Genomic DNA, 15,245 nt, shown 5'->3' with positions numbered 1-15,245 from the left:
ATGCTTGAGGAAAGATAGCCATTCAAACAAATGACCCAATCAAAACTGGACAAGTGAAATAGACATTTCAGAAAAAAGAAATTCAAATGGTCAATAAATAAATGTAAAACTGGCTTACCATATATAAAAAATAAATAAAATGAAAATAAATTCTAACCCTGCATAGGAATAATTCAAGATGGATAAAAGACCTAGAAATTAGATAAAAGACCCTGCAACTAGTGGAATAAGGAATAAAATCAACTCTAAAACACAGGCACCACTGGTAGAATCTTTCTTAATAACACCCCCAAAGCTCAAAAAATATTAACAAAAATCAATAAATGGGATGGGATCAGATTAGAAAGCTTCTGTGCAACAAAGGAAACTATCAATAAAGAAAGAGCCTACAGAATGAAAGAAAAATTTTGCCTGATATTCCTATGATAGTGGATTAATATTTAGAATATATAAAAAACTTAAATTCTAAATAATAAGATAAAACCTTAGATTTCTAAACAATATATGTTATAACTGCTGCAATGTAAAATACATTTTCAAGAGTCAGGAAATGTGTAAAAGTGACATGTATTGCTTTAGTGTAGGGCTATTATGAATGAGTTTTCATTCTAAAATTTCTATTTAATGTCATCATTAGATTATCATGAAAAAATTTTTTGCATAAGCTTTAGCAAAAATAAAGTGGGCAAAGGATCTGGATAGACACATTCCAAAAGACGAAATCCGAATGGCCAATAAAAATATGAAAAAATGTCCAACATCATAAGAAATCAGGGAAATGCAAATCAACTCAATACTGAGATTATATCTGACTCCAGATAGGGTGACAGTCATCAAGGATACAAATGCTGGCAGAGATGTGGGGAAATATGAACCTTTATATACTATTTGTGGAATTGTAAATTAATACAACTTTTATGTAAAACAAAGAGGACCTCTGATACATGAGGGGAGGCACTAGTGGAATAGGGGAATGGGATCCAGAGAGGGAGGAGAGAAGGTGAAGGGGGAGATCTAATGATGAAAGCTATACAAATATCTCTCTGTTCACATATGAAGTTACTTGTATTGAAGTAAAAATTATCTATAGGGAAGTGAGAGTAGAATGGAAAGCAGGGAAAAACACACAATGAATGCTGAGTGCATGTGTGCATTTGTTACTCTGAATCTTACTAGAATGTACAATTTAAAAAAGATGGAAGCTCTTTAAAGCACATGACGTACTTAAACATATCAAAGTCAATCACTAAATCAAGCTTGGGAATGAGGGAGGGGTAGGGAAGGGGATGGGGATTGGATAAAGAATAATTGGGTGATGTGTGCATGTATATCTCCACAAGTGTTTTATTCCGATAAGGTGTTTGACTACAATGCACCAATAAAAATATATGAAAAAAATTTAAAACAATTTAGATCAATCATTTTCACCATTTAATCTAAAAAAATTGTATTTTGGTTCTATGTTGGCTGAAAAACTTTTAGACAGAGGTGATAGGGAGAAAGAGGTATTTTAGAGTAATATTTTTTGGCAGTGTATTAGGTACCACCATTGATCTTCTTGAGTCCTTTATGTAGTTCCCTAATTACTTTTTCTAGAGGGTAAACAATGTCTTAGTTCTGAAGATAATTATTTTTGTTTGATCTTCAAATAATCATAGAACTCAGTTGAAGCAGTGCCAAGTCTATTTAATCCTGATTAGACTTAGATAAATATTCTTTTCTTTTCTTTCTTTCTTTCTTTCTTTCTTTCTTTCTTTCTTTCTTTCTTTCTTTCTTTCTTTCTTTCTTTCTTTTTTGGTACTGGGAGTGGAACCCAGGGGATTTTCTTCCTCCAGGCTATACTCCCAGACCTATTTTATACTTTATTTGGAAACAGGGTCTCACTAAGTTGCTGAGAGCCTCAGTAAGTAGCTGAGGCTGGCTCCAAACCTGTGTGATCCTCCTCTCTCAGCTTCCCAAGAGCTGGGATTACAAGCGTGCACCACCATGCCTGGTGATGAATATTCCTTTTTATATTCTCCAATTTCTCCACATTGAAAAGCTTTTATGTAATTATTTTACAGGGCATTTATGGAAGCATTAACATTGATTCCTAACTTCTAAAGCTCTTCTGGATTAATGTGCAAGCCACCTGCTATTCAGTAAGCACTTATTACTTGTGAGGCCAGAGTAATACAACTAACTATATTAATCATCTATCTGCCTTTGATAAACAGTACATGGGTAAAGCAAATTTCATGAGAATATGGAGATGGCAGCACTTTCTTCCAATTGGGCATTGGGAAAAATTTCATAGCAAAGTTGCCACTGAGTAGAACCCTTTGAGAAATTTCATTTTCTTACGTGATTTCTTGCATTCTTCAGACATTTGAAGAAGTCTTTCATTGGACAGTTTATGATATTATTGAATTTTCTTTAAATTTTTTATTATATAAATAGCATTTTTTGTGTGTGGTACTGGGGATGGAACCCAGGGGCATTCTTTCTCCAAGCTGCACCCCCAGCCCTATATTTTTTATTCTTTTTATTTTGATACCAGGCCTCACTGAGTTGAAATGGACCTCACTCAGTAGCTGAGGCTGTTAGTAAACTGCAATCTTCTGGTCTCAGCCTCCCGAACGCTGGGATTACAAACGTGAACCACCACACCCAGCTGCTTAATTCTTATTTTAGCTTAAGAATATATTCTCTTCTCTTGGTACATTGGCCTGACTTTCGATTGCATAAGAAAAAGTGGACATGAAATACTATGACCTTTTTGTTTGCACTGCTTCTTTGAGATTATTGATATAAATACAGGTCTTCAAGCATTTTATTTTACTGGTCCTTTCTAGAAAGTTGAGCTTAAATACCTTGATGAAAGAAATGTAATATATTTTTTCTATTCTTCAGTTTCATTTATGTTCTGATGACTTCTGTAACATATTACCCGATTCTTATGGGCCACTATTATATAGATACTGATAATATTTTAAATCTTACTTTGGATGCATTTGAGCAGGTAAGACAAATTAATTTTTTTTTACCTGTGTAATTAACTTTGAATTCAAGGTGCATCATGGCAATATCACTGTTCTTCGTCCGCCTATTGTAATGAGGGTTTATGACAATTCGATCTATCATTCGTGTTACTATCTGAGGAGAGGTCTGATTTGATCTTGTATGCAGGCCTAGGATTGCAGTCCACAGAGATGGCTCTAAATTTCTCCTAAAGATTGTAAAAAAAAAAAAAAATAAGAATTTTTTAAAGCAGTTATTTCCCAGAAGACACCCAACATAAAACTTCTAGAACTATGCATTTTAATATTCTCTCATTTCTCTGAGGGTTTGTTCTTTAAAATATTTCTTATTTTATTATTATTTTAACAGAAACAAAAATTGGACATAATTATGGAATTATGGGATAGAAAGGGATGTTTCAATAGATGCATACCTTGCACATTTCAAATCAGGTTATTGGTATCTATTGCTCCAAGCATTTTTTTTTTTTTTTTTTTTTGGTGATACTGGGATTCCTGGAAACCTTTCTACCTCTGGGCTACACTCCCAAACCTATTTTATATTTTTATTTGGAAGCAGGGTCTCTTAAGCGGCTGGCTTCGAAACTACGCGGTCCTCCTGTCTCTGCCACCACACCCGGCTCCAAGAATTTCCTTACGGTGAAAATATTAAAAATTTTTTTTTGGCCGGGCGTGGTGGCACACTCTTGTAATCCCCGCACTTGGGTGGCAAAGACAGGAGGATCGCGCAGGTTCAAAGCCAGCTGCGCGCGCTGACTTAGGAGACCCTGTTTCCAAATAAAAATGTAAAAATGGGTCTGGGAGTGTAGCCTGGAGGTAGAAGGGCTTCCAGGAACCCCAGTAACACCCCCCAAAAAATCTTTTCTAATGGCTTTTAAAAATATGTCATAAATAATTTTATCCACAATCACCCTACTGTGAAATTACACAGTAGAACTCATTTTTCCTATCTCAGGACCTTTGAACTCACATTCTCACATTTATCCTTTCCTCCCTTTCTCCCTTCTATTCCCCCCCACACACACCCTCTGGCAATCACTATTCTATTCTTTCTTGGTATAAATGTTTTTAGATTTCAAACATTGTTACATTTTCATATTTCTGAACAGATCATTAGTAGCCCTAATTTGTGCTAACTTCTCTTTGTTACTTATCTCAAATAATCTCTTTGCTCTAGTTCTAGATTCTGCGTCTCCCCTTTTGTAATCTGGTAGATCACCAGGAGTCCTTTTAACTAATACTGGCATTCACTCTTCCATCAATCTGATTTAGTGAGTCTGAAATGTACAACCAGGAAATTTAAAAATCATTTTAAATTAAAACTCTACATTTGTGCTACTACATATCTAGGCCTGAGAATCTCTGCACCATATCACATTCTACTGTGAGGATTACGAACAAGTTCAGGGTTTCTTTGGATAACTACAACAGCTAAGGTTCCAAAGGAAGGGCATTCAGAAGCATTTTTCCATTTAGGGGATCACTGAATTTACACAGATTTAAGGTCAACGTAAAAACCATCATGATACTTAGTTCAATACTTTTCATATGCAATGTTGGCCTTAAATAATATATTATTAAAGGAGAACATTTGTGTTATAGGAAAAATAATATTAGGTAGTATATTATAATTTGAAAGTGAACAGGACTCTTAAGTACTCTATTGGCCTGTAATATCTTCATGCCAAGGAACTCCCAATAAATGGCTGGAATTAATCCAATTAAGCCATATTCACAATGAAATAAAAATTCAATGACTGTAATTATAGGCAGAGCTATTGATTCACTTCTTAACAGATGCCTAGTTTAATGTATTCAAAATGTTAAAAATACACATCACCTGCAAATGCATAAAGGGTAGGGAAGTTATTTTACCTCTGTCTACTTTTTCATCTATTTATTCATCAATTTGTTTCTCAAATTATGATGTGGGGTCAAGTAGCAGTTACCTAGTAAAACCAATGAATACCTAAGCATACAGTGAATATGCACTGACAACCACATTGCATTAAAGTTGATCATTTACATAGGGGAGGTGGGGTCATGTGAACTAGGGCTGCCTTCAAATCCTACACTTGCACCAGCAAACTTGGGTCTCCTATAACTAGGGAATTTTTTCTATGGGAGGAACCAACAACTTGAAGGACTGAGGGGATGGAGTCAGGAGGGAGAGGCCTGCCCTGCTCTGCTGTGTCCTGCTGTACCTTGCTGTTGGGTTATCTGGGTTCAGGTAAAGGAGGGCATGTTGCCCCCAGTGGTTACTGGCAGCTCCTTAAGAGACCCAGATGCTGGGCTTGGAGATTATTATATGGAGCAGGACTTGTCTGCTTTTCTAAAAGTCTTCTTGCTTTCTCTTTTTCAAGTCAGAGGATTTAGTACTTCTGCTATGCTTGACTGATAATTTCAGATGTACTGACAACACTCTACTACCTCTGTGCGTGAAGACTCCTCTATCCACCTTGACCAACCTTGAATAGAGGAAAATCTCTTCTCTGATGTCCTATCTCTTGTCAGCGTACCAGCAAGTCAAGTAAACTCCAAACAGTACCAGAGGAAAAGGATAAATTCTGTTTTTTCTAGGTGACCTGGTACTCATCAAATCATCTAAAATCTTTATTTCAAAGCCTATTTCAGGTCTCCAAAATACCAATTCCTGGATTCACATGGCACAAAATAAACTAAATACATCCCACTTTTGTGTGTTTCAGCCTAAGTCAGCAAAAAAGGTTATAACTTCTCATTTAAGTGCTATCTTTAGGTTTTCATGGTTAACCTGTATTGTGAGTGTTGTCTCATAGGGTTAAAGCTTTCTGACATCAGATGGTATTACAGATAGAACCTTACAAAGACATCAAAGCCCTTTGGATGATCATAAAGATATACCACATGGACCCATCTGATTCCCCCATGCCAATTATATACACCTGTACCCTAAGCCAGGGTCCCCTTACATCACCCCTGTTAAGCCTGAAGAAGCTCAATGAGTCATCACCTTTATTCCTTTGCTATGGGTACATGTATGTAATAATAATGGGAGAAAATTGATGGGAATTGAGCTCATGTTAAATGTAAAATTGTAAAAGTTAAAATGTATTTTCTATATCTACAGGTATCAGGAAGTTATTAACAGAGGGGAAAATGTACCAGTATTGGGAAGAGGTTTAAAAATGTATTAATGTACCAGTATTGGGAAAGATTTCCAATTTTAAAAATATACCGTTGGTAAGCCGGGCGTGGTGGGCACACTTGTAATCCCCCGTACTTGGGAGGCAGAGACAGGAGGATCGCACAGGTTCTATGTCAGCCACGATGGCTTAAGAGACCCTGTTTCCAAAAACAAAAAAGTATCAAATAGATCTGGGAGTGTAGCCCAGAGGTAGAAGGGCTTCCAAGAACCCCAGTACCACCACCATCACAAAAAAAAAAAAAAAAAAATATATATATATATATATATTATCCTTGGTAGTGAAGAAAGCCAGGATCTGTTGGGAGAGGACCAGCAGATTTCTCCATGGATAATTAGCAAAAGAATAGAAGAAGCCTAGGGCCTTTATACATTTTTAAAGAGAGGCAGAGTTCCTCAGGATGGGAGGAAAGCCCAGACTTCTGAGAAGCAACTTAACACATCTTGGGAGTGTAACAAAAGGTGTGGGGGGCGGATCTGGGTGGGATGGAGACAGAGTGAATAACTGGGCTAGAGATAGAGCAGCATATATACATATCAATGGACCTGCCTCAGACTTGGTCAGGATAAGAACACTCAGCATGCAGGGATTTTTGATGAATTCGCTGGGACTCACCCTCCCTCCCCGTCTTTAACTGTCATCTGTATTTCTATCTTTTTAATAAATTTCTTTAAAAAATTGTGATTTTTACCCAAAATTTAATTTGTATATTTACCAAATATTCACAATAAATTAGTCATAAAATTACTACATCATATGTTTCTTAATCTGCATTGCATTATTATTTATGTATTGTGTACTATAATTATTTCTGCAGTGTATAAATTAATATTTTATTGTGGGGAGCCATTAAGGCATTCCCCTAGATTGGTGTCTCTGACTCAGCTGATTGTCCTTCGCCCAGAGTCAACAAGGTTTGGGGTCATGGAAAGTTCAAAGAAGTCTGAGAGAAGATCAGGTGGTGATGACACCGAGGATACTGATAGACCTATCTGTAATGATGTGTTTTGTATTGGTCTTTATTGTATTCTGGTGGTGGTAGCATGAGAATGTTGATTGACCTGTATCTGTGTATAAATACCTCTGGAAAAACAAAGTCAGGGTCAGCGCAATAAAGATGAGATTGACCTAGAAGCTGCATTGGCCAGGAGCGTCCACGCAATAGAGAATACTGACCCAGGCATAGTCGTAGACCTGTAGGAAATATTGACCCACGAACAGGGGTCGACCAGTAGAGATAGTAGGCTGGCAGCTCCCCCACATTAGAGTTAAAAACTCTTCATCCTCACACCTCACTTCAGAACCCATACTCTTGCCGGCTGGCTCCAGCATTTTATATTATGTAATTACACATAAATTATCTATATAAATAATTGTAATTATATTAATGATATTATGTTTAACAATAATATTTTCTCAGACTGTATGTGATGATTATGTAGATTTTTTTAACAAGTTATTATTAAATGGTAAGATTTCCTCCATAAGTGTTTTCTATATATTTTATCTTCAGAATCTAACATATAGAAATAAATTAATGTTCAACTAAGGAAATGTAGAAAAATAATAGCTAAATCTTTTTCTCTTTTTTAAGTACTATGCTTCATCTGAGAAATAATAAATATAATTTTTGATATGAGAAAGCTTTTGTATAACACGAAGTTTATAACAAAATTTCCTCTCATCATTTTACAGTCTAGAGTAGAACATGAACTATGAAGGTTAAATGTACATGCTTCCATCTATTAGACTACTTAAACACAACTTACAACAATATTGACACATTCTTGAAAATTTCTAAAATTATGATTGTTTCATAAAAAATAGCCTCTTTTCCTGTTTTTATTCTTCAAGATTTCTAAGTAGTAATGGCTAAGAAATATCCTTCAACATGCATCAGTTACATATTTCTCTCCAGTTCTGTTGTTTATGAATTTGATTTCCCACCATAAGCCCAATACTAGCACAAGCATTGCTGACATTATCCATCACATGAAAATTTCAAAGCTTTTTATTAGTGGAACATGACTAGAAAACACAGAAGTTACACCTAATGCTTCTCAAATATTAGGAATTACTTGAGAAACTTTCTAAAATTCAAATTTTCAGTTTTCATCTCCAGAGATTGCAATTTGGAAAGTTTGCATGGATCTCAAGAACTGGTGCTTTAATCACTGTTAGAATACTGGGCAAAGCCTTCCTAGTGCCTTTAATGACCCTAAACTGAGGGATGACAGAAGAAACTATTCAGACATATCAATTTTCTTGTCTAAAAGAATCTACATTCTAATAAAACAAGAAAAAGCCTTAAGACAGAATATAGATGAGCATAGAAAAACGAGATAACCTTATTAAATAGACAAACTAATCCTGCAGATGCTACCTATGGCAGAAACAGAGCATCTTTAGGGAAGGAAGTTGACTGAGTTTCTGTCACATTTTAGCTCCATTTCCATTGTAAACAAAATGTTTACTCCTGTAGGGAGGCAAATATAAACACGTTAGGAGGAAACAGAAAAATATGTCTTCCAGACCTCTGTAACCTCAGGGACCAGCACAAACACATTTTCTGCCACATGAATGCTGACCTGGATGGATGGGCCAATTGTGTTTCTGAGGTATGTTTCCATACATAAAATGTCAATAACTTTACAGCCCCAGGAATCAATGTTTTAGAAAGTAAGTATGCTAAGATAACCATGATAAGTATGCCAAAAGGAAAAGAAAGTCCATGACCATAATTGGAAGGTGTTTTGTTTGTTTATTTTGCTATCATTAAAAATGGCCCAACAGCACATCAGCAAGTTTGCCCACAGCTAAAACTAATTTTTACTCTAAGCACAGTGTTGTTGGACTCTATTTCAATTCTCCTCTAAATAGAACAAGGAATTCTAGGAGAGCCAATTCCAATTTATAAGGCAAATAAAAATTAGGATGTTTCTGAAGTATAGGTGATAGAGAGTAAGAAAGTTTTCAAGAGTACTAGGAACAATTGTAAAAGGATGAAAATGTTTGATTAATAGGATAACACTGGCCTGGCTGGGTTTCAGCAATTTGAGCAATCTATAATAACCATCATAATCATTCTAGTGAACAACCCAAGTTTCTTTGAAAGGATATACATCCAGAGTGAGATATGAAAGAGAGAAATTGTAGTGTGCAAAATGTATTGTGAAAGGGTAGAAAACAATTGGGATATGTTCAGTTTTTATTATTTTTCATAAGTAAGAAAAAGAGATTTTTAAATGTATTGTTTATTTTATCTATTAAATGGAAATCTGTTCTTAAGATATAGGTAGTCACTTACCAGGAATAAGTAAAATAATGCTGAGTATTAATCATCTGTGTGGGTAATTCACAGAACATTTAATCCCTTTGATACTCCTTTCTTCACTTGACTTCCAGAACTCTCCATGCACTTATGATTTTCTTTCATTTTACTCTCTCTTCTATCTTTTCCCCAGCTGTCTTTCTTCTTGTCAAACTACATTAGGATATTTTAATTTTTTTTCTGTCAGCCTCTGGTCTTCTCTATCTACAATCAACCCATAAATAATCTTCTCCAGTGATGCCATGTCTTTAAATACCAGCAGTATACTGATAATTTCCAAATTTACATCTCAATATTGCATCTTTAAATTTTAGATTTGCATGCTAATTGACCAGTAACAATAGGAGAGCTCAACTTTAATGTATGCAAATCTGAATTTTTATTTCTTTTATATCCCTATTTCTTCCTATTTTCATCTCAAGCATTGTAAATTATATCCAATTCACCCTGCTGTTTATCCTCACACTTGTAACTATCCTCTACTCTGTAATTCTTATCTTCACTCATTAGTAAATGCAAACAACCCTAATACCAGAACTTACTTAAGAAATCTAGCCATTTGTCCAACATCCTTATCTGTGATCTTAGGGACAACATTGTCTTCTAACTAGTGTCCACCATTTCATTCTTGATCCTTCCAGCTGTCTCATCTCTACTCAGCAGCCTGATTAAATAGGGTCCTTCTTCAGTCCCATAAATGGTCTCTAAATACATTTTCTGTGGCCTACAGAGTCATCCCCTGGGCTTATCTGCACATCTACTTTTATTCCTGTCATTGCTAGTCACTCCCTGGGCACAGCAGTGGGGCTTCTCCAGTACTTCTGGAGACATTCCTTCCCCAGAGCATTAGAGGTATGTCATACCTCTGTGGGAATGCGTGTAACTCCTCCTACACCTGCAGGTCTTCCTTCAAATTCTGTTGGTTTAGAGAAGCTTTCTTCAACCACCTAATGAGATGACTCTCTCTTTTAACTCTCTTTCAGTTTATGCTAATCTTGTATTACTTTGTTGTGAATATCACTTCCTAAAGATAGGTATTTATCGGAATATTTATTTGAATTTTTTTTGGCCTAAGCTTATAATAGAAACAGTATAAGGGCAAAGCTTTTGTTGTCCCATATAGCATCACAATCCTCCAATTTAGAAAAATGTTAAATACAACGTAGATAATCAGCTCCCATTAAGGTGAATTAATATATTAAAGAAGCAATCCAATCCCCAAAAGGGTTGAGCACTGCCAGTAGTCACATGTAATTACCAGTAAGGAAAGAGGAGCTGGGTTTCCAGCCACATCAGCACAAAGTGTAAGAAAAATAGCTCAGCAATGTGATTAAAGACAATGACTTAGTTCTTAAAGAAAGGATGACTTCAGAGATTTGATATTGAAACTTCTTGACAGTAAAGCTTCTGGGTTGACTAATAATTATAAGATACTTGCCAAAAGCAAATGCTATAATACTGCTAAATAATCGTGTCAAGAAAGTGAGCTATGTAATATGGGTCCAAAGACATTTAAAGAATACCCAAATTGAAGCAGGAGAGATATGTTTTGAAATTGGTAAGATCTATGAGAAAGTCATGAATTAAAAAGTTTTAGTGATTCAATAAGATCATTTTTAATTTTGAAAAGACAAATAGAAAGATGTTTTGCTTCTAGATAAGTATTTTAGGTGGCAATATGTGGCTGTCCAAGTTCCTTTTTCTGTGTCTTTACAGTCACAGAATCTCATATCAAGACAAAGTCTTCAGGACCCTAAATTTCTGAGTGACTACTAACAATAGTGAAAAATAAACATGCTATTCTAAGCCACAAAAAAGAAAAAAGATGACTAGTAATTCAAACTTAAAATACTTTGCAAAATGATTCAATATTTATGTTCTAACAAAATCATTTAATATATATATTAATATATATATATATAAACATCATTGTATATATATGTATATATATGTATATATACATATATATACATATATATACGTATATATGTGTATAAATATATATGTATATAGATGTGTGTATATATATGTATATATATAGATGTGTGTATATATATGTATATATATAGATGTGTGTGTATATATATATATATATATATATATATATATATATATATAATGGCGCTGCTGGGGATAAAACTCACAGCCTAGTACAAGCTAGACAAATGTTTTACTACTGAGCTACATAACTAGTTGCTATATTTTATCTGCAAAAATTACTATGATCTGAAATTCTGAAATAATATTATAATATTCATGAAACCTGGAGTAAATAACCATTATCAGCCTAACTCTCTAAAGACATGACAGCAGATAGATAAATAGATAGATGGAATTAAAGCAATGATGTTGATATTTTAGAGTAGGCTTACGTAGCAAGTCAATCATTTTTAATGTATTAATGTAATGGTGTCCTATTTGAAGTATATGAGTCACTAGAATAAATTCAAATTTTAAAGTGTAATTACAGTGTCAGGTTAGTAATGGTACTTTGTAATCAATGCTTCACTGCCTAAAATGATGTTTTTCAAAATTGTATTAGCTGCTTAATAAATTCAGTAGTAATGTGTAAGTAGTAGCATGTATTTCTCACCATACCCTTAATGCCTCACACATGAAATCATCTATTTCAGGAATGCTAACACTTGTTTCAAGATGGTGTTTTAAAAAGGAATGAGGTAATCCATTTGATGTATGTGGTCTGCTCTGATGAGCTAAATTAAGGAATGGAAGATTGGCAGAGCCCTCATTGGCTAATTTTATATTTTATATATGTCTACTAAATAAATATGACCCAGACTGTACATCTGTATATGACTGTCTACCCCAATGAGTCAACAGTGATTGCTTCTGGAAGCAAAGATAATGCTTAATAGGGAATGGTTATGAAGGAACCTTCTAGGTGTTAAAAATGTTTTACATATTGGTTGGAGTGTCAACTTCACAGGTGTATGCTTTTTAAAAATCCATCAATTCTCACAGTAAATATTACGTGTTTGGCTATGTATCTCAGCAGAAAAAAAGAATAAAGAGTGAATATTGAACTCAAATAAGTTCAGTGCTTTACATGCTGCATAAGTTAGCAATTTTCAAACTACATTTTGTCTTCTAAGCTTGAATACTGGCATATATGTAAATAGTTTGTAGAGGGTAGGAACAAAGTTTCTCATTACCCAAGATTAGAATAACAAATGCAGAAGGAGACAAGATTAGAGTGTATTTTTTGGCATTTTATAGTTCATATTTATAGGTATATACCAATGCACACTAAAATATTTTAAGAAGATACACCAGCAGTAGCCATGAGCATACCCAATCTTGTTTACTATAGTGTAGAAAGAACTAAATTAGTTAATGGAATTATAGTTTATTTTAGAGAAGCTGCCTTGAGGGCAAAAACAGTGAGACTCAAGGATAGCCTGAACCGTATTATTTTGCCAGAAAACAAAGATGTTCACAATAAATGAAGATAAATCTCTCCTTCCAAGGCGTGGCTTAGTGATTGACTTTGAAATGTTTAAGGGCAGCATGTGCCAACTTTCTATTGTGAATTCTGTGTACAACAACTCACTATTTCTAAATCTTATTTTATGAGGCTATTCGATGTAGGAAGTGCAAGTTTTATTACATATTTGTATGATTCATGTTATGCAAAATGATTGTAGGCCTCTAACTCATCTTGAAGTGTTCCAAACTGAGCAGCATTCCACATTCAAGACTACCCTCAAGCCGGGCGTGGTGGCTCACACTTGTAATCCCAGCATTCCGGAGGATCGCGGTTCGCAGACAGCCTCCGCTCCTTAGTGAGGCCCTCTGCAACTCAGTGAGATCTGGTTTCAAAATAAAAAATAAGATATAGGGCAGGGGGTATAGCTTGGAGGTTGAATCCCCCTGGGATCCATCCCCAGACCCGCAAAAAAACAAAAACAAAAACAAAAAAAAGAACTACCCTCATGTGAGGTGGAAATTAAAGATAAATAAGTTCATTAATACCTACAAGACCAAATTTTTATACTCAGTCTGAAAAAGGGGGGGGGGAAGCAACCAATTAAAAACATGAAAACAATAGTGCTTATCATGGAACCCACTTTGCAGACTGGCAGGGACCTTTGAAAGACCCCCAAAATCTTACAATCAGCAGCCTGAGACCTACTTCACAGAAATCTAGATCATCAGCAAAACAATCACACAGCCCCATAATGACAGAACAGAGAAGAATAACAAAATTCAGGTCCCTGCCCATCCTAACCTCTGCTTGTCAGCAAAGGAGAGTAAATAAAACTTGGGAAGGTAAGTGGAGAATCTTTGGGGGTAACTGAAAAGAGGCCATAAAAAGGAGGTGGGAATATACACAGATTATGACTGCATGCTGAAAAAAACAAAAACAACAACAACAACAACTTAGGAATATACCAGAAGACTGATAAAGAAACAGTAAGGTCCACAATCCCACAACAATAGAACCCACCAACACAAAGTTGTGAAGAAGGACAATTCAGAATTATAATAGTAGAAATGAAAGCCAGACGTGGTGAAATATGCTTGTAATTCCAGCATTTAGGAGGCTGAGACCGGAGGATTGCGGTTCGGGGATAGCCTCAGCTACTTAGTGAGGCCCTCCACATAGTGAGACCCTGTTTCAAAATAAAGAATAAAGCCAGGCGTGGTGGTGCATGCTTGTAATCCCCGCACTTTGGAGGCAGAGACAGGAGGATCTTGCAGATTCAAAGCCAGACACTCTGGTTTAAGAGACCCTGTTTCCAAATAAAAAAGTATAAAAATAGGTACTGGGAGTGTAGCCCAGAGGTAGAAGGGTTTCCAGGAACCCTAGTACCACAAAAATTGAAAGAAAGAAAGGAAGAAAGAAAGAGTGAAAGAAAGAAAGAATAAAAATAGGACAGAGGGTGTAGCTCAGAGATCGAATGTCTCTGGGTTCCATCCCTAGACCCGCAATAAATAAATAAATAAATAAGCAAATAAACAATAAAAAATAGTAGAAATGATACAGAATTTCTGAAAAAGTTAAGAGAGAGCCTGAAGAAAATGGAAGAACAAAAAATTAATGTAATAACCTGAACAGGAGTCAAAAAGAAGCTCTGAAGAAAGTGAAGGATGCAATAAATGAAAGGTAGACATCTATACAACCCATTAACAGTAGACTAGACCACATGGAAAACAATACCACTCTTAAATGAAGATCACTTCAAAACTAAATGCATAGTAAGCTGGACCTAGTGGCACACAGTTGTTATCCCAGCATTTGGGAGGCTGACACAGGATGATTTCAGTATGTAGAGAGCTTCAGGTACTTAGTGTGGCCCATTGCAACTCAAAGAGACACTGTTTCAAAATAAAGAATAAAAATAGGGCTGGAGGGTGTAGCTTGGTGGTAGAATGTCCCTGGATTTAATCCTCAGAACCACAAAATAAATGAATAAATAAATAATAAATAAATAAATGCATAGTATATAGTTTAGGAAAAAAAAAACACAATTTGTTGACATATGTTGGACACTGAAGAGATCTGGATCAACTTTATAAAAGTAAACCTGCTAATAATAGATATAGAGGATGGAATAGAAGCTGAAACCAAAACAATAAAAAAATTTCAGAAAAGGATTCAAAATGGCAACTGTGGGATGCAGCACATCTCAATAGCTGGAACAAATAATTTCAACTACTAAGAAAGCAGCATTTGACAAACAAACA

The 15,245-nt window shown here is 35.3% G+C and overlaps 1 protein-coding gene across 2 annotated transcripts in view; it reads right to left on the bottom strand.

Moving 5' to 3' along the window:
• Positions 1–15,245, bottom strand: part of TMPRSS15 (transmembrane serine protease 15) — a gene marked incomplete at both ends in the record, with an annotated part of 135,444 nt that overhangs the window by 10,692 nt on the left and 109,507 nt on the right. For both annotated transcript variants that reach the window (XM_080695445.1, XM_080695446.1), the window contains one exon: positions 3,027–3,208. In XM_080695445.1, the coding sequence (XP_080551571.1) occupies positions 3,027–3,208 (182 nt within the window). The remainder of the gene's footprint in view (positions 1–3,026; positions 3,209–15,245) is intronic.

Source organism: Muscardinus avellanarius, assembly GCF_963383645.1.
Source record: "Muscardinus avellanarius genome assembly, chromosome: 5".
In the NCBI taxonomy this organism is placed as follows: Eukaryota; Metazoa; Chordata; class Mammalia; order Rodentia; family Gliridae; genus Muscardinus; species Muscardinus avellanarius.
This window is presented reverse-complemented; position numbering and strand designations above follow the sequence as displayed.